Below are 20,259 nucleotides of genomic sequence, written 5' to 3'. Positions count from 1 at the left end.
TTCCTGTGAAAAAGTGGTGTCAGATTATAGTTTCCAGAGAAAGTAATGTGACGGAGAGAGTGAGGCTGCAGTGGTGATAGTGTCTGAACCGATCAGTCTTTTCTTGGGGGTCAACCTCGTCTGACAGAAATAGCTGGATCATTACCAAAATAGAAATAAAGGACTGAAGCTTTGAAGCAGGTGAGCTGACGGAGGCAGCATATCATTGCTCCAACAAGGTAGCTGTAGCCTACTGAGTGTGGATTATGTGTAATTGAAGCTAAACATGCTGTCTGTTGTCCACTTGACAGAATAAACACAGACACCTGACATGGCTTCAAATGAACTTTTGGTACCCCATTCAAAGTAACTTCTTAAGTTGTGGAAGAACACATCTGCTGAATTGTTGCTTCAGATAAATTGTACATTGTGGCATAAGGTTTTAGGTTTGAATCTAGGTAGCTGAGAGTAAAAGTGGTTTCTGCATGTTGAGCAGGTGAGGATCATTTGTACCTATTTTTACAATGATACTCATTTTTGTTTATGTGCATTTAACCAAATCCAGTGAAATAAGTCTTTCATGTCACATCTTACAAAGTCTTCCATTGGCAGCCTGACAACTATATTTCATGTAGATCTTTTTAATTCATGTAGTCGTAAACATTTTCATATTTCATTGGGTTTTGGACAGAACATACATCAGATGTGTGGACAATACATTGAAAGTCCTGTGTTAAAAGAATATGGAGTCACATGTCAAACTCTTTCAATACATTCCTTTATTTACATTCCCTCCATCTTAATCTCCCATCAATACAATGTGTCGGACCACACTTTGTAGTTGCAATCTTTAATCGTCAACACTCAGTGAGAATCTTGCACTTCATATTCACCAAAATGCACAATATTCTTTAGAAGATGCTATGTGTCAGATTTCCAGATAACACATTATAATTCTTTAATTCACCGACAGCATGTTTGTCAGTATGTTAATTTTTTTAAACCTTTACTTTTGAAAAGTCCAACTAAAACCCGAGGTGTTTTTCACAGTTATTGCTTGAATCATAAAGCGCTACCACAATACCTTTGGCAGAGACACATGAAGGAGGAAACCTCACACATAGCATTTTCAAATGAGTATGAGCCGTTTAGCTCATCCAGAGGTTGGGGTTCCCAAAAACATCCACTGCTAATAACACAAGGCTTTTAGTTAATACTGTAGAAGATACTGTCATTTCATTTAAAAACAACACAGCTGTTTTCATGCTTAAACGTTTCCTTCTTCACATGTAAAAAAAAAAAAAAAAAATCAACCATTAATTTGCTTCATTTTGCTCAGTATTTATTCACCTGAAATTATTGTTGTGCTGGAACCACGTAATCTGCCCTGGATGTGGAAACTTTAGGAAACCCAAACTCATCCAAATCCCCAACTGGAACAGCAGGAGCAAAATAATTCAACACAAAATATATAAAATAAAGATGAGCGTTTATATGTTATGTGTACAGTATATATATTTATATGACATGGGGCTCAGCAATGTATATACAGTTATTTTTCTTTTTCTTAAATGCATAGTAACTTTGTAAGATCATAATGTGTAAATAAATAAAAAACGTTGACAGGCGAGATCTGCTCTCCTGAGCTCAAATAAATAAAAAACTTCATTCATGACTTGTACAGTGAACTGGGGGATTAAAAAAGGGAACGAGAGATATCACAGGAGAAACTTCAGACACCTCTGACTAGATCACTTCATCTGTCCGTAAAAGCATCACTGTTACCAGGTCCCTTTCATGGGTGAGCAGATCATGAAATGAATCACTATTATAACTTTGTAACACACGAACATCAAAACCTGAAACATTTCAAAGGTTTTACTGGCAGTCCCGTCCAGTGGAAAATATAAAAACAGAGTTTCAGATGTTCGGATCGTGATCAATTGCGAAGCTTTTGACACATCATGCTAAATAAACCCAGAGTTTTCTCTCCTGTGAAGTCTCTTCCCTCTTTTTTCCTCCCAGACTATAGACATGATCTCCCAGAATGCTCTCTGCTTGCCGGGGCAGATGAGGGCGGTGGATGTGGACAACAATAGACAGAGATGTAGAAGAAGCTTTCGAAAGTAATTCTGTCATTTCAGAGGGAAACAGGATTTTTCATATATTTATATTTGTACAAACATTTAGATCATAAGCATCTCAAGCACCATAGATAATATTAACAAATTTTTGCTATCCAAAAAACATGGAACCAGGCAGAGATCTATGCTTCTTAATTTGGTCGTCATCCTTTTCTTTCTTTAGTTTCATTTCGTTAAATATATTTTAGTTTCTTTACAATGTCTGGACACAGAACTTGAACTAGTCAGCCATTTTTAACAATAACTGTATTCACTAGGAAGTATAACCAGTCTAATTTCACTACTTTGTTCCAATAAAGACATTCAAATCGAACTGTGTAAATCAAAGGTCTTCCTTAGTCTTAAATATTTGACTTTATACCTATTTTCATTATCCTACTATCACACATAGTCTCTCCATGGTCCCATTGAACTCAAATAAAAAAGAGACTTTATTATAAAAACCACACATTGACGAATCATTCAGTTTCTTTTAGAATAGAGCAGAACGACACAGATACAAATAACAGACGGTCCACCTGTCAGTCAGACAGTCAGTCAGTCGATGGATGTAACACAGAGACACATCTTCATCTCCACTCCTGTGTGACTAGACGTTTGAACATGAAAAAGCCATCATGACTGTATCGCGGGGGGGGGGCACATGGTACATGTGCCCCAGAGGGTCACAACTCAGATGTGCTCTTTTTGTGAGTAAAGTCAAGTGAAATCACATCAGCAAAAGAACGTAGCTTCTTTCTTCTTCTCTGTTTATTTATTATTATTATTTTCTTAACACACATGAGTCTGTGTCCTTGAAATATCATGTACGTTTTTTTAAATAAATCTTTTGGTCCTTGCAACTGTTTGGTGGTTTCAAAGGAGCTGTATGGGAATATTTCATATTGATACATTGCCCGTATTAACATCGACCACAATTTTTCTGACCAGTTTTGAAGCAAGTTCGGCATCAGACCTCATTTGTTTCAATTTGAGCGTTAGGGATCCAAACAGCTCCAATATATTACATCAGTGCACCAAATAAGATTCAAACAAAGTGAGTTTTTCTTCTAGTTAAACGCAGTAAAGCATCACATTTACCAATGGCTGTAATAACAAAGATTTTCCAAGGACAATGCTCATTTGTTGTGTGTGTGTGTGTGTTTTTTCTGTAAGCACCATACTTACTGCATGTACACATATTCAGAGAGAAAGAGAATTGGTCTTGGTATTGTTGAAATGTTCACAAGGCACTTATCTAGATCATTTTCTTTGTCCTATGGTCTTTCTCTTTGTCAGTCTCTATCATCAACTGCACAACAACACCAGGCCATTCTGTAGTCAGCACTGTGTTTACAGTCAATGGCTCTCAACTACTCTAAAAAGTGCTCTTCCAAAATAATGGGAGAGGAGAAATGGTTCCTCTTTTTGACCTTAACCTCTCCTTCATCCTCCTTTGTTTAAAAAAGGCAGTTTTTGCTTGTCTCTCCATTTTACTCACCGTATATTACTGAACGTTCGACTGAGTCTAAGAGGTTGCTCTGCAGTAGAATTATTCTGTTCTCTGGAAAAATGTGGTCACTTGTCTGATGTTTCGTCTCAGAGTCACCTCCATCTGTCTGCCCCCTTCAGGGCAGCCATTTATATCTGAGTCAAAGCGGCCTGTCAATAAGAAGCTCTTCAGTGACTGTTTCTGAGGTTTCTTAAAAGCCCAAATGTGAAAATCTGCAAGGTCATCTGTCTGTTGGCCTGTCAGATATCTCCATTCCTTTAATCCCCCAATCTCTCCATCCATCTGTCCTTCCGCCGACTTACATCTTGGGACATAATGATGCCCGACATGATAAATCAAATGGACAGTCCATCCCTGTATCTCCTCCTTCCATCTAACCAGTAATCCAATGAGATGTATTTACAAAGGAGGTATATATTTTAAATGTGTTTGGCCAATAAACATCAAATGAAGTCCTGCCGTGAGTCCACCTCTCCTTGTCCTCCTGCTTCTCTTCTCTCCCTCTGTCTATCGATGTCTTGAGGACACGTCGAAGCAGGTGACCATCATGAGATGAGCTTTGCAGAAGTTGACCCTGGTCTCCAGTTTGTCCGTTACCATCTCCAGAGCTTCCAAATACTCCAGAGAGTCCACTTCGTAGACCTGCTGCAGCTCGACTGGATATTGAATGGAGAGAAAGAAAAAGTCACAACCTGCTTAAACACTTAATTCATCACTTTAAGAGATAAGCTGGAGGTATTCTATATTTCCTTATTGTTTTTCTGTTTCCTAGAGAAAAAGATGAAACAAAACTAAGAATGAAGTGATCTAAATAACGTCCTTGTCGTCAAAGCCGGAAATAACTTATTGCTCTGTTTCTCTGTTGTTGAACAAAAACTGAAACACACTATTAGGCCACTCTGTTCCACAGGCTGATGTATTGCGTTACTATAGTTACACAATAAATCAATTTGAATCAATCTCACATACACTGTCCTTCTTTATAGAAATTGCACTTTTAGCTCAATGCTCATTCATGGTGTTTCATGTGTTACTGCTTACTGCACATTTGTAAGTACATGCCGATATCTTGTTTTTCTTTTAATGTACCAAAACTAATTTGCCTTTGGGATATATAAAGTTGTTTTGTATTTTATTGTATCGCTGTAGATATTCAGTACATTGACAATGTTTCAGTCCGCAGCTGAACACGGTTCCAGGCTCCAGCAAATGTAATATTTACTCCTGTTTGAGTAACAGCCAAAAACTACGGAGCCCAGCTGCTCTGGAAATTACTGAGCCTTTTTAAAAATGAAGCTATTTATGTGTGGCTTATTTAGAAAGATTGATGTCTTATGTAGGAACAATGGGTTTGTTAGCGGGAAGTCGGAACATTAATGATAAAGACTAACGCATTCTTGCTTTAGGTGTTTTTGTTGCTTGTTGTACAGAAATATAGAGAATAAAGCCAATTTCAACAGTCTATACATTTCACTTAAAATATGAAGAGTGCTCCTAAAAATCAACAGCAGGCTGACGACAATTGTCAACAAATATTACAGACAAATATGAATGATTGCTTATTATACCACAGACAATGTTTTTCTTTTTAATGAAAAAAACAAACTTTTCTACCTGTTGAGATCCACTGGTGCATAAAACACGATGAGACACTCAAACACACACACAACCTGCACTCACAACATGACAGATGTTGTCACCCTGCTTCTCTCACAACACAAGCGCACTTCCTGTTGTGTCAGTGCTACACTTACACTCAGTGGTCCATTTGTGTGGCTCCAGCATCAGGTACTGTTTGGTTAGTTCCAGTTCTTTCTTCAGACACTGGTACTTGGCTCTGACTTCACTGATTCGCTGTTGGCGGTTCTCCAGCAGACGAAGCTTGGGGTTCACATACACCGACTCCTGACACACACACAGAGAGAGGACACACAGACAGACAGATATGGATTTGGCTCACCTTTATTTATCCAGTGTTCTGTTGTGAAACATGTGTCTCTCTTCCAGCAGCAGACTACTTAACATTCACACAGGTACAAACATTCACATCACACCCCTCAAGCCCCGGTGAGACCGCGGCCGAGTGCATACGCTCGGACACCGAGCAGCTCCACCGGAGCAGTCGGGGGCTAAGTGGCTTCTTAAGGCTGCTTGCGGGGGAAATCTATATTTCATGCTTCTCTCTCCCTCCCTCTTTCACAAAGCTCACAATGCTCCCTCGACTGAATACATAAAGGTTTCAGAGCGGGAACCCTAAAAAGAAAAAACTGCATTCATTTGCAGCAGCTTAATGAGATTCACAGAACCAGTCTGTATTCTGGAGTAAGCAGAGAATGGGAATGTAGGTTTATTCAAAATACTCACTGTTCATCGAGCGTAGTGCTAATGTTCATTTAGTGAAAATCCTTAATGTAGTATATTAAAGCAAGTTGGTTTTTCTGAAGTCTCTTAACTCATTGGCTGAAGCAGTAGCTCAGATCCCATTGCTTCCTGTGTCTCTTCTCTTCTCCATTTTCCTCCTCTCGTTGGTCCATCAGAACAATTGCTTCTTTTTTTGTGTCCTACAAATATTCATCAGTACAATTTCATTGACCTTGAATGTAATATGTTGGCCGGCCTCTGGACAATCCCTTAACCCACTCTTCATTCTCCCTCAAACTACCACTGTACTGTAAGTCTTTCTTTCTTTAACCCTTTCATATTTGTTCCCTCTCTTCCAAACTGTTATTCTCTCTTTTTCCAACATTCTGTTATTTTTGCCAGTGTCAACACTTTTGTTGACCAACAACATGTACTCCCACCACAGACAATCACCTCCTGTTTTTAGAGTTTTGAAAAGTAAATACAAAGATATTTTTTCCCATGCAGTTTGACCAATACCATCACATGTCCTCCTCTCACTCCTCTCTCTCTCACCTTGCTTCCTCCTTTGTCTCTCCTCTTCTGCAGACGCTCCACATCATCTATCTCGTACACCTTGATCTCAAAGCCTTCTGTCGTTGCCGTTGCGCCCCGGAGGTTTGAGGGAGCTGGGGGCCCCAGCGGGCCATCTACCCAGCAGGCACCAGGGCTGGAGGAGGAGGAAGATGAGGAAGTGTTGGCCTGTTTTGTGGAGCGATGAGTGGGCGAGGAGGTGGAAGAGTCCAAGGTGAGAGCTGGTATCAGGCGACGACGCTGGAGGCCTGAAAGAGCAAATAGGTCAGTGTCACCAGCAAAACCATTCTGGACTCTGAAACACATTTGATGCTGTTTACTGTAGGTGGGTTGGACTGTAGATAGGTTAGAAAGGTTTACTTCATTGTGTGAGTTGTGCAGTTTGTCGGTGAAGTGTCTTTGTTAAATACAAAGTAACACTGTATCCTGAACTGACTACATTCACCATAGAGGGACAAAGTCTCTCCAAAAAAAGGTAGCAACAACAGAGGTGCCCCGCGTAACTATTATTATTATTAACATTTTGTTACAGAGCCGGACAACTTCCCTGTGTTTCCAGGCTTTATTCTACGTTAAGCTAAAGGTTGTTGGCTAGAATCTTATATCGAATGAACAGATTTGAGAGTGGTATTGATCTTCTGCTCTTACTCTGCAAGAAAGCAAAATAGTGAATTTACAAAAGATGTTAAACTATATATCTCTAATGAGTAAAACACGAAATAGCTTGCTGCCTTCTCTCACCATTTACTTATATTGGACTTTTCAGGATGAGAACACCAGAAAAAGCTTGTTTCCACCTTTGCAATTGTTAACATACTAATCCCCTGCTATACAGTCAATAAAGTACAATGTAAGGGTGCTTGTACTCAACGCAAAAGTCCTGCTTGTTTACGCTTTTCAATTTGCTGTGTATCAGCAGAGGTAAACAGGAAGACAGAGCATGGAGGGTAAAAAGCAGAATGCTACTCCGCTGAGGAGAGAGGTCAGACAGGAAAGGGATGAATCATCAGTGGAGAAACGCAGAATAGAAGGAACAGAAGAAAAGTACTGAGTGATTGAAAAGACATAAAGAGAAAAAGAAACAGATAATGGCATATGAAGCAAGATAAAAAAGTTTATTCCCTGTTCATTAAAGTTATAGATAAGAGCAGCGGGTCCGTCCCTAATCTTCCCACTACGCTTGAACGAACACACACACATTCATCCAGGCACACACTCACTTTACATAGAAATTGACAACCAACCATGTCGTCAGGAATGGGTGTTATCAGATTCACAGCAGGACGAGGTGAGTGAGAGCAGAGAGGAGGGAGAGAGGGGTGATTTTAATAAGGCTGCAGGTCTCAGTGTGGCACAGGAAGGTCAAGCAGAGACATTTGTATTTCATTACATAGTAGGACGTGGCGTAGAAGGGGACAGAGAGAGAACGAGGGTCTGCAGGGAGGAGAAGGTGCGTGCAGGACGAACGAGACAGGAAATGTCAGAGCAGTAGATGACGAGGACAGGTCGAGACGTGGAGGGAAACTGGAGAGACATTTGCACAGGTTGCTGTGACACATTTGTCCTCTCTTCCTCTTACTATTCATATTATCTGAATTTGGAACTGAATTGTTGTATTTAATGTATTCTATTGATCATTTATTTATCTAGGCAGAATTCATTGTATACAAACACACACACACACACACACACACTCACACACACACATACACACACATAGTCGTGTCTCCTTGACTTCCTTAAATTTACATCATGTCAATTGATTTCCTACAGAGACTCTAACCCTAACCTAAACATAAACCATAACCTTAGTACATGTCCCCAAGATTTAATAATTTATGTTATGGGGACTTGGTATTTGTCCCCATTAAGAAGACGAATCCCCACTATCTGATTGGGTAAACCGATTTAAGTCCCCACAACAAAACTAATACCTGGACCACACACAGGAATCAGTCGCTACAAATAATTTTGTGGAACAAAGGCACATGTTAAAAGCAATGACATTTTTCTATGACCATTGATTGTTAAAGTGGGTAATGATTTTTAGTTGCATGCGCGTTGTGCGCGATAGCAAAAGGTGGATTCACCAGCTCTGTTTTGGACCTTCAGGAGAATTCTCTGTGTTCTTTGTATCTATCTTGGAACCAGCCTCCATAACTGGTCTCAACCTCCATGTATAAAAAGCATAGACTGTCTATGCTTTTTATAGGCATAGGCAGTCTATGCTGCCTATGCCGCATAGACTAGAAATGAGTCCTTTATTTCTCATTTCTTTCTTTCTGTGACTGATGGACAGCACACGCTCTCTCTCTCTGAGCTACAGGATCAGTTGCGGCCAAAGGAAAATGAGTGTAAATCCTGACTTGACGCTGCATGGCAGGAGGTGAAGTCACATCCTACACGCACAGAGGGAAAGGTACATTCCAATTTAAATCAGTTCTCACAGACACACCAGAAAGAGCTGTCCAATACGCTTGTTCTCACAGATCCATCCTCGTTGTTAACCAGCAGAGTGTAAATTGCAGAGCACATTAGCAGGCTCTCTGTGTGGTGTTCTGATGAATATATATTCATTACAGCCCACACCAGCAGATTCCTTCACCATTTCACAGATGGGTGGTCAGGGTCACCTTTGCTACCTGGCTCCTTCTGCAACCGCAGCTTTCTTTCTCATTCTCTCTTCCCTGCCCATTACTTTTTCTCTCTGTAGCAGCCGCTATCTCTCCTTCTCTTTCTATCAGTGCTCCTCTGTGGTTTTCATTTCTTTGTCCAAGCTTTGGGAGTCTTCTGATTATAGTCATGGCTGAGCTTGTCTCGGTCAAGTGCTGAGTGTGGTGGGTGAAAGGGAGTGTATCAAATTAAAATCAAATGAAATTTGGTTCTTTCATTCACCAGTTTTCAAATGCTGCCTTCTGTTGACTTTATGATCTTGTTGCAGCAGGATATTTGTAGCTCAGTTGAGAAATGCTTCTGTATCTCCCCTAATTAAGGCCAATGAAACAGGGTTTACTGCAAACAATAACTAAAATGGCACTCGGTGGAACACATAACTTCGGCAAGGCCCAACAGTCCTCTAGTGAAACCACAATTAAATTCACTAAATGTTGACTTTCAGTTGGATCTGCATCAAAATACACACACTCATTGAGATCAGTCCCCTAAACACGCTTATTGTTTTTATTAAGATCCATGAATTATTCTCTTGGATGTGAATATCAATAAAAATGAAATAACGTGAAAATATATCCTGGATCCGTCTCCTGATCTGGAGCCACACTGAAATTTGATTCAGTCGTTTTTGCATTATCTTGCTGACACCAACCAACAACAGTGAGAACATAACCTCTGTTATGTCACCCTGTACGACACCCAATCCAGCTAAGAATAAACGTTATTTAAGCAATATTGAGATAACAGGTTTGAATGTTTATTGAGACCTGTGTTGCTCCTGCTCTTCTTGTTACTCTTGGAGCTCCGTCTGGAGGAGGTGGTGACTGTGCTGTGTTCGCTGAGGGAGTCTTGAGCAGAGGAGGTGCTTCCTGTGTTCTCGCTGCTGTCTCTCAGCATGCTCTCGTAGCCACTGCTGCCTCCACTGTGGTAAAACAGGGCCGTCTTCCCCATGGCCGGGGGGAGCTCCCCGCTGAGTACACTGCTGTGAGTCAAAAATCAGATCACTATCAGTGGTATGTTCAACAATAAAATCTATTTTTAGGCAGGACCAGTATATTGTTTAAAAAATTAAAGATTGTAAAATTTCTCAATCAACTTGAGGTCCTACCTGTTGTCGCTGGCATGGCCGCTGCTGCATCGCTGAGGTTTTCTAGGGGCTGTGATCTTGCTGTAGGGAGAAGGCAGCGTTTGGACCACTGCTGCTTTCTCCTCACCCAGACCACCATCTCCACCACCTCCTGCTCCAGCTCCCCCTCCACTGGGTCAAATAAAAGCAAGGCAGGAATTAATTCAAACACACTGCATTTGTGTCTAAAAGCTAGAAATTGTCACTTGCACATCATATAAATCAATACAATTATTTTACAAGACCTGAAACATAAAGTCAGCCTGACTCACCTTGCTCCTCCAACTCCTCTTTCCTCTGCAGGATCAGTGCCTCCTCCCTGTGCATGATTCCTGGAACGGGAGCCTGCACTTCCTTGGAGGAGCTCTGAGATACGACCGTTGACGGCCCGCAGTGGGAGCTTGGCTGCCAGGCTTCCCCCTCGACTGCGACTTAGAGACTGGGTAGACCAGGACCCTGGGGAGGGTCCCTGCTGCTGTCCCTGCTGCTGCACAGGAACCTGCACTGTGCTCTGAGGCTGAGGAAACAGGTAAGGGACTCAGTTGGACAGCAGAAGAAGAAACCGTGTTCATGGTGAACTGTTGAATTATGTGTAGTGAGTTGTTGTTGAATGTGTTCTGTGTTTCTTCCTGTGTCAAATTTCAAGTGCCAACAGAAGAAGGTCACAGAGTTGGTGCTAAAACGTTAAATCTCATTGTTCATCTAGTTTTGCTAATTACCATAGTCATGTAGTTTAATAATGTTAAATGGGTAAACATGTTAATTTACTGTTAAGAAGAATTCGTACTTTTCCAATAGGAGGCAGGCTGGAGCTGCGGTTGGCGGTTTGGCTTAAAGACTTGGTAGAGAAGCTCAGAGTCTTGGTGCTGGAGGCAGACAGACTCCTGGTTTTGGGACTACTGGTCATCAGCAGTTTATTGACGGCTGATATCTTTGACTGGCCGCTGGTTTTGGCTGGTGACTGTGGAGCGCTGCTTGGACCAGAACTGCCACTGAAACCGGAGTTGGTCGTGTTTGCTGTGGGAGAAGAAACCGATCCAGCCCGGGTGAGACTGCGCCCTGAACGAGGCATGGTGCTGTCCCCCCTAACTCCTCCTCTCAGGCTCTCGCCCCTCTCCAGGGAGAAGCAGTCATAATGGTGGGAACCAATGTGGGAGGTGTGTGCCCGACCCAGTGAGTTGGTTCTGTTCGCAAGCTGTTCCAACTTGGCGCTGAAAAGTCTACTGCTGTCAATGCTGGAGCCTCGTAGTCTGGCGGCGGAAACCCCCACATCATCTACTGAGCTCCCAATCTGCGGGACTCCGTGACTGGGTTGGTGGAGAGGGCTGGCCGCCCTGCTCCGCTGGTCAAGGCTGGACTTCCTTATAGGTGGAAGCGGTGGGATCCCACCCTTCCTGTGGGAGAAAAAGCCCTGTTTCCCAGTTGATCCCCGGCGGTCGAGTGTAGAGCGGGGACTACAGGGAGTTGAAGTTGTGACCCCAAGGTTGCGGTACTCGATTCCATTGTCTAAGCCATCGTGACGGTTAAGACGGTGCCAGCCGCGGGGAAGACTGGACGTACGGTGGATATCTGGGCTGTACATAGTGAGGCCCTCTCCCTGGGCGACGACAGCAACCATCTCACAACCATCCACCACTCTCTTATTAAAGGAATCTGGAGATGACACAAATGCATCACTACTCTCACCATCCTTGCAGAAGCCCTGGAGGTCTCCGGCCCCAGCTCCACCCTGACACTTTACATGGTTTGGTTCACTTTTCTCTGGCTTCACTTCACACGTAGACTCCCCGGACCTCCTCTCTTCCATTCCACGCTTCAACCAGGGGTCGTCAAAGCTCATCTCACTGGAAATCGAAGCTAAAAGTGGTGCATTGAATTTGCTTGTATCTTTCATTAAGCTCATCTTGGTAGGTGAGGAGAGCAGGGTTGGTTCTTGGATCATCATGGGTTTCACAGTCACACATTGGTGAATGCTCATTGTGGTCTTCAAAGGTGAGAGGCTACTGGGTCCTACCAGAATCTGAATGTTAGTTTTAGCCATGGAGGGTGGCATTTTCCTCAGCCTGTCTCTGTTTCCTTTAGGGCTGCCGTTCTCTTGCTGCACCACCTCTCCTTCCAGACTCCCTCTCCTTGGGCTGCCACAGCTTTTAAAATCACCGAGCCCCTCGACTCCAGAGCTCTGGCTGGGATCAGAATCAGCCAAGGCCTCCCCTTGCTGGCTCTGAGACTGGCTGAAGCTGTGGAGAGACTGATCGGCATCACTGCCAAGGCTCAGATCGCTCACCCAGGAGGACATGTGTGAACCGCAGTTAGACATCACTGTGGCCATGGCTTCACCTTCTACCCGCAACTTGGCCATTGCCACCTGAAATCCAAAAGAAAACAATAAATGATTTTTAGAGCCAAACGCCAAATGAGTTACTATAAATTCAAGTCAAAGGTAGTCACACTTACCTCTGCCAGGGCAACAACCTCTGTAACCCCTGAGGTTACTGCCAGACTTGTAGGTAGGGCATAATTCTGCACAGCTCCATTCTCAGCAGCACCACTGATGAGGTTGAAGGGTTGAGAGCCTGAGGTTGGGGCAGAGACAGAGCCATATTCACTGTTGAAGCTGATGATGCTGGTTGGATGACTGGTCAGGCCCCCTGTTTCCATGAGAGCTGCAATGTCAGGCTCCTCTTGCCCTCCAGAAACCACAGTGTACACCAGTTCATCCTCCCCAAGTGAGAGAGGTGCAACTGTTCCCACAGATAGAGCTGGCTCTGAGGCTACAGATGGAGGAGAGAGAAAAGAGATTTCTCAATTTCACAGCTTGTCTTGGTGCTTACATGTGATGAACGTATTTTTCATCATAACTTTAAGGGCTTGAATGTGACTCATGATTTACTTATCCTTGTGTTAAAAATAGCTGTTTTACTGCAGCTCACCATCCTTGTGCGTGTCCATGGGTATAGGTGGTACATCGTCGTCACAGAGTGTCTCAGCTGAGCCCAGGCTGGCAGACAGAGACGCTGTTGGCTCTCGGACTTGCGGGCTCATGCCCACCGGAGACGTTCTGTACAGAATGGACTCTGTGGAGGAGCGGCCACTGTCTGCGGCCAAACTGTCTGCAGAATCACAAACACACATTTGGCATCGTTATCCATTTTCTTTTCCACGTGAAGAACAAGTGCACCTGCTGGTGCACTGGTAAATTTAGGAAATTACCAAATTGGCATCAGATTATGATTCCAGTTTCAACCCAGTTTCAATGGAGTTAAACTATGTAATATGCCATTGACTCTGCCATCATTGTTAAGATGTTGATAATAATAATAATATATATGAGTCACTTTTGTATTCAGTTTACAGCAACTTATCATTTCCAGTATAGACTGGACTAATGACTGAAATGATCTGGTACTTAACTAAACTTAAAAAGGAAAAACTGTTAAGTAAATAAATGATAAGTTTATGAAGATACATACTGTCGGACATCAGAGCCTCTGTGGCCTGGCCATCTTGAGCCAGAGTGTATGAGGACAGGGGGGGCGTTGCCGGCAACACGCCCTTCTGTGTGTACACTTTGCACCGCTGTGATGGAGAGGACGGAGGCCTGAGGAAAAATACAACAATCAGATTACTCTATACGCAGCTTGATTAAGCTATAAAAGAAACACCAAGAATAATTATTGTGTTGTTATCTCAAGGTTTTCCTAATGCAGTTCATGTGTCGGCCACCTATAGTCTGAGGTTTTGGTCAGGCTGGCGATGCCGAGGCGTGGTGATCCTAGAGCGCGTGCCTTCCCGTCCGCGTTAGCACCCACATTCTGACTCTCATTGCTGTAAAGGAGACAGACACCAAGGAAGACATCATGTCAGCTGAGATCAAATACATTCCAATCATCAACAGCTAGAAAAAGTCCAAATGAACACTCTTTTTTTCTTGAGGCTCCACAGCACTGGGTCTATCCTCACCTCTCATGAGGTTGGGAGCCCTTGACCCTGTGCAGGGGGTTGGAGGTGATGCAACTGGTTCCAGTGACACTCCTGGTACTAGTGACTATGGAGGAACCAGAAGTCTGAGCCAAGCTGTGGATCATTGTCTGGGCCAGTTCTGCCTCCTCCACCACCTCCTTGATCTCCTGCAGCTGCTGGTCATTGGTTCTCCTCCTGGAGACCGGTGCATCTGAGGTGAAGGAGAACTGCATGGCGCCTTCTACAGCACATGCAGAGCCTGGAGATGAAGAACATTAACAGTGGTTGGATGTTGAATAACAAATACACATTTGGAATGGATTCGCCTTCATAGCCAGTTTTTGGAACAAGTTATTCGAATGTATAAGTACATGACACAGGGATACAATATTGATACACAGCATATGTATGAAATAAAAAGTGTTTACCTGTTGTGTCCTCTGTGTCCAACACGGCAGCAGAGCCAGGAGCAGCAGGAGCTGAGGTTGGAACAGATGAAGATACACATGGCTCTTGTTTGGCACCTTGTTTGTTTGCTGGAACCTCTTCAAAGGGGAACTTTGCCACCTGAACGAAGGGTTAGAGTGATGGATGAAAAACAGCCAAACCTTGTTGTTCACATGACATTCACCACTGTTTGATTTGTACGGTGAGTATTTGCAGCGTGTTTTATATTCGCTGCACTTGTGTTGTCAAACTGATGTAGATGTTTTCCCCATTTGCATTTGTTGTGCAAAGAAGAAAATATTTTCCATGTATGTCACTTTAACTTCAAAATAAAAGCACACGCTTATCCAAGAAAACGTCACTGGTGACTGATGAGAATAGTCGTTAACAAAAGTTGACATTTACAAAGTTAGAAAGAGGGTTTTTTCAAATGCATTATTTGTAGTCAAATGAAATATGCTTCTTTGAATCGAAAGAAAATTCCCACATTGAACACGAGCTGTAAACAGCAATCATTTGGCCATTTGAATAAGGTCTTTTTTCTTTAACAATCAAACCTTCAATATACAATGTTATTGTTGTTATTACTGTGATTTGCATCCCAGTCTATGTTGTCATCTCTTTATAGCTGTGGTTTTTCCCTGCATAATAGGACAGAAAATTACCTCCTCGCTCCCATCAATGCATTCCAGTCGCTCCTGCAGCTCGGCAAAGGTGTTGCACTTCAGGCACTCCGCTCCCTCTTCTGGGACGGGGGCCAACGGCTGCCCAAGCAGTGACTGAGAGGCCTGAGAGGGGCCACTGGGCTGCTCCTCCTGCGGACACTGCACCTGTCGGAGCAGAAATCCCTCAAAAGTCAATCTAATCTTTCTTCAGAACAAACTTCCAAATCATCTGAACTGTAGTTGAAGCTGTAATCTACCTTGTTCTGGACTCCAGCTGTCTGACTTTGACTTTGTGTTTGATTCGGCTCTGACGCTTTTCCTCGTAGCAGAGCGGGAATAATTGGGACAAACTCTGGCGGTCCCTCGTTGTCCGTCAGCTCTCTGTCAGACACCGCCGCTCCATTTGGGCCCACATAGATGACTGTGTCACAGGACTGTTCGCTGCTCGAATACTCATCAGGGTCGCTGGATAGTCGCAGTAGTGGAAGGTCAGAGTCGGTGTCTCCACGGTGATGGAAAGGACGCAGATGGGTGGGACGCCGCATGCGGCCCTCTTCGCAGGAGCTCTCTCCTCCAGAGGAGCTGGAGGTGTACTGCTGAAGAGAGAGTGAAGACAGGGGAAGTGAGAGAGAGAATATCCATAATTTTTTTGATTTGCAGAGCCTTTAATTGACAGTTCACTCTGGAGAGAGATGGAAAAGACAGAGAAGAGAGAAAAAAGGATGACGTCCAACTTGTAACACACCAGTGACCCACCAGATTTAAGATAAGTACTTTAATTTAATGAACATCTGATATATTTAATGTAATTATTTCTGTCACATACTTGGACATTAAGATTCCTCATGTCTTAATGTTTCTCTGGCTGGAGCTTTATTCTCACTCGACCCCTTTTTACGCCTGATGAACAGTTTTGAAATAAGAGAGCATGCACACTGTGCACATGTGGTTTTGATGGAAAAGGGAGAGGAGTTGACTAAATGTGTGGTGTCGAAATAAAATCAGCACAAACAAAGTATTTTAAACTTAACCTCAGACATAAAAGATTATGCAATGCAATGACAAGATTATGTTCATGTTTCATTATAAGCATGACATGGACACTGATTAAAAGGGAGTCAAGTGTCCATTTGTCAAAGTTATGATACCTGTGACTGTCTCATGCATTTAATGTACTGAAGGTTTTAGTTTGAACAATTAAAATGAATGATCTCCCAATTTTAACGAAGCGTCAAGGTGTCGATCAAAACTCACCACGGTGACTTTAGTCTTCTTCTTCTTCATGCGGAGGACACGGGAAGCGATCTGGATGGTGGAGAGGGTTTCTGAGAAGTCTCTGGGCGAGGCGGAGATGTGAGCAATCATGGTGGTCCGGCAGTTCATGTTGCCTAGCGACTCTCTTAGCAACATGGTCAGCTTGCTGTCCCTGGAAACGCACATGTAGTGAGACATGAGCACTGAAGACAGGTTGGAAAACGCACACTGTTTTCAGGACATGTGACAAAACCAATTGTTTTTCCGACACCCAGGATTAATAAAAGCTTGTTACTGTGGTTGTAGTCTATGTCGCAAGCTGACATATTTATATAAATGAAGCTAAAAGATCCAAAAGGCAAAGTTGATGGTAACTATGGATTGTTTATTGATTACAGCTGTGAGACGATATGAAAGGATGCTATTTCAGTCTAAAGCTCAAGAAGTCTTAGAAGAGGTACTCTGAATATTACAGTCTAATATTGGGAGACGATCCATCTCCCAAAGAGATTTTACAGCAGATGGGTTAGAAAAACTAGGCTGTGTATTTAAGAAAAGACTTTCCTGGGTGGGCTATTGCAATCATTCATAACCTTGTGTGTGTGTGTGTGTGTGTGTGTGTGTGTGTGTGTGTGTGTGTGTATGTGAGTGTGCATGCCTGAGGCCTGTATGCTGACAGTGAGTACAGCTCCTCTGTGGCTCAATACCTCATGCTGCTGTCCCCCTTTTTCAAGAAACACAGCCTGCAGGCATGTCTCCTCACACACGTATACATACATTCACAGTCACACACACACACACACAAACATACTCCTTTCTTGACCTCCTCTTTCTCATCGATGCTCCACTCCTCTCCTCCCTCATCGCCTTTTCTCAGTTTGCCGCCTCAGGCTTCAACAAACCATCTCCCTCTCCCTCTCGATCTCTCTCTCTCTATGTCTCTCTCTCTCTCTCTTTCTCTCTATCCATCTATCTCTCTCTCTCTCGATCCATCTCTCTCTCTCTGTATCTCCCCCTGAGATTAATGTAGGTAAATTCATGACTCATGCAGGAGTAATTTGCATGTTAATTCAAGTGCTGATACCCTGCTGTTGGATTAGATCTCACACTTCTGCCTGTGGTAGAGTTATTACCAGAGTTCTATCAGGGAGGAGTGCTGAATGTAACAAGATGCTCTCTTTTCAAGCTACACTTGCACTATTGATGGCTGAACAAATAAACTACGACAATCTAGACATTTCTCTGACCATGATTTTGGAGGATAGAAACTTTGGTTGTGTCCTTGAGGAGACGTCGATCAAAACGTGTATGGAGCTTAATGACTGAAGGGAGAAAGAGAGAAATGGTCTGATTTTGGAAAAGGAGCACAGTGAGTCCCTGATGAGAAAGGTTGAATGTGTGAAGAGCCTTTATTGTCACTGAAACATGGGACTTGCTAGATTTGTGGTGACAGACAACTGTCGGCCTCTGCGGCAATATATAAACCTAAGACGTGTCCAAACTTCTAGGGATCAGCTGGCATAAAGTCACCCGTTACCGAGCAACAGTCAGGCTAGGATTATGAGAACAGGATGAGACCCTAATCCTAAAGTACTGAAGCACTGGAAGACAAGCTCAGCATGTAACTGTGATGAAATGAATGGAGAAGAGTTCTTGGAAGACATTTTTAGTTTTGTCATTGCTCCCAATAATGTTAGGTCACAGGAAACGACCTTAAATATCTTCTATAATGTTGCTTTGCTTTCTAGGGATGAAAAAGTCTATCCACTGAAATATCTTAAATCTACTAACTGAACCACCATAGTAATCTGTGCTGATAGACGGAGAACCAAGTCTAAAGATTTTGATTGACGTAGCTGTTTTTCGGGGAAATTTCTCGGCAACTATGGAATGGAATGCAATTAAATTGTGCAAAAATACATCCATCATACCTCAGGGATAAATCCTATTGACAAAATTTGTGCATTTCTTTCAGTACATCTACAAGATAGAAAAGCACACATTTTTGAATAATGGTTTTCATATATCATTATGTCTGTCGGTGGACAGAATGAGTTATAAAGTTGGGTGTGGTGCGACCCATGAGTAGTGAATGTAATAATAATGTATTCTACATGGTGGCAGCTGGAGCCAATCCCAGCTGACATTAGTTCAGACACACAGAGAGACCCCAGGCACTAGGATTCAAACCGGGAGCCTTTTTGCTGTGAGGCGACAGCGCGAACCACCATGTTCTTGTATCTACTGAATCATCCACTATATGACATCCGTTTATAAAACATGTCCATATCCTCTCACAGTCTGACACCAGCCTTGAATGCCAAAGCAGACTCTGCCCACAGCTTCAGTGTTGGTTGCAGCTTGTTTTGCAATGTAAATGCAAAAGCTGGTGATTAAATTAACCCAGCAAGGAGCAGAGCTCTACACAGCCTGAAGGAGAGAGGCAGAGCAAGGAGGAAGGAGGAAAGAAAAGAGGGATTAAATGAAGAGAAAGGAGAATGGGGACACACTGCTCGAGCATAATAAATGTTACCACATCAATTATGGTATCTTTCTACTGCGTATATTTAAATTTTCTATCTGCCATACTGTTTACTTTGTCTCTGTCTGTATACCTACGTCGCTCCTCTCTCTTCTCTCCTTTGCCCTCATTGCCAGTCACTTAACCAGCTAAATGAATGTGTTGAATATGGAACAGCAGCTGTTGTTGTTTATAACATTAAGTCCCCAAAACCTGAAGCAGCTTATCTGTCAACAATTTCCTCTTCTCCTGCTTTCCTCATCAATCCCTCCTCTCCTCTCCTCTCCTCTCCTCTCCCCTCCTCCCCTCTCCTCTCCTCTCCTCTCACACACACCTGCACACAGCAGCTTACTTGTATGGGATGTGTTTGCTGCCGTTGACCAGGGCCAGGATGACATTGCCAAGGGCGGATAAAGAAAGGCACAGTGGGGCTGAGCTGGGTGAGGAGTTCTCCCTGCTCTTCCCACCTCCCGCTCCTCCAAGTACTTTGACGTCACAGCTGCCAAGGTCCAGCAGGTGGAGGCGACTGCGACCTCCGGACACTGGCAAAGTAAAAAAAAAAAGGGGCGTAGGAGAATAGTTAAGGGAAGATAGAGGACAACTAGTCAAGCAAATATTCATAATAAGACACATGTCCATATGATGTTTGTATTGATAACTGCAAGTTTAATTCACTGTAAAAACCCGGTTTAACTTTTAAAAGGTGTTAAGTACAGAGACCGGCTGACTCTTGATGTGTGAAGCAACCTTTAGTCTGAATGATCAAATTAAACTGACAACACAGCTGCAGCAGCATATGTAAACATTTCCTTGCAATAGTTATTTCATAATAGTTCACATTAGTTATTTTATAAACCAGTAGGGAACTTAGAGAGCAGGTACCTCCACCGAAGCCCAACAGTCACCATATGAAACCAAATTTAAATTCACTAGTTCTAGATACAATTTTTGATCTGCACCAAATTGCACACACTCATAATTATAAGTGTATAACACATACTTAACTTTTTCATCAAGACCCATTCATTATTCTCTAAGAAATAAGAAAGACATCTGATCAGGAT

At 42.9% G+C, this 20,259-nt stretch overlaps 1 protein-coding gene across 1 annotated transcript in view; it reads right to left on the bottom strand.

Annotated features, from left to right (window-relative positions):
- Positions 1-741: 741 nt before the first annotated feature.
- kif26ba (kinesin family member 26Ba) overlaps positions 742-20,259 on the bottom strand; it is a 79,501-nt gene continuing 59,983 nt past the window's right edge. Inside the window, exons 11-27 of the mRNA XM_053427467.1 lie at positions 19,548-19,737; positions 16,675-16,846; positions 15,678-16,016; positions 15,421-15,585; positions 14,737-14,875; positions 14,309-14,567; positions 14,072-14,173; positions 13,819-13,946; positions 13,279-13,458; positions 12,803-13,119; positions 11,136-12,713; positions 10,621-10,865; positions 10,331-10,480; positions 9,990-10,204; positions 6,532-6,797; positions 5,370-5,520; positions 742-4,271 (exon numbers count right to left, since the gene is read on the bottom strand). Coding sequence (XP_053283442.1) covers positions 4,123-4,271; positions 5,370-5,520; positions 6,532-6,797; positions 9,990-10,204; positions 10,331-10,480; positions 10,621-10,865; positions 11,136-12,713; positions 12,803-13,119; positions 13,279-13,458; positions 13,819-13,946; positions 14,072-14,173; positions 14,309-14,567; positions 14,737-14,875; positions 15,421-15,585; positions 15,678-16,016; positions 16,675-16,846; positions 19,548-19,737 — 4,745 coding nt within the window. The 3' untranslated portion in view covers positions 742-4,122. The remainder of the gene's footprint in view (positions 4,272-5,369; positions 5,521-6,531; positions 6,798-9,989; positions 10,205-10,330; positions 10,481-10,620; positions 10,866-11,135; positions 12,714-12,802; positions 13,120-13,278; positions 13,459-13,818; positions 13,947-14,071; positions 14,174-14,308; positions 14,568-14,736; positions 14,876-15,420; positions 15,586-15,677; positions 16,017-16,674; positions 16,847-19,547; positions 19,738-20,259) is intronic.

This window comes from Pleuronectes platessa, chromosome 1 (assembly GCF_947347685.1).
Source record: "Pleuronectes platessa chromosome 1, fPlePla1.1, whole genome shotgun sequence".
Lineage (NCBI taxonomy): Eukaryota > Metazoa > Chordata > Actinopteri > Pleuronectiformes > Pleuronectidae > Pleuronectes > Pleuronectes platessa.
Note: the sequence above shows the minus strand (reverse complement) of the source record. Positions and strands in the feature narration are given on the sequence as shown.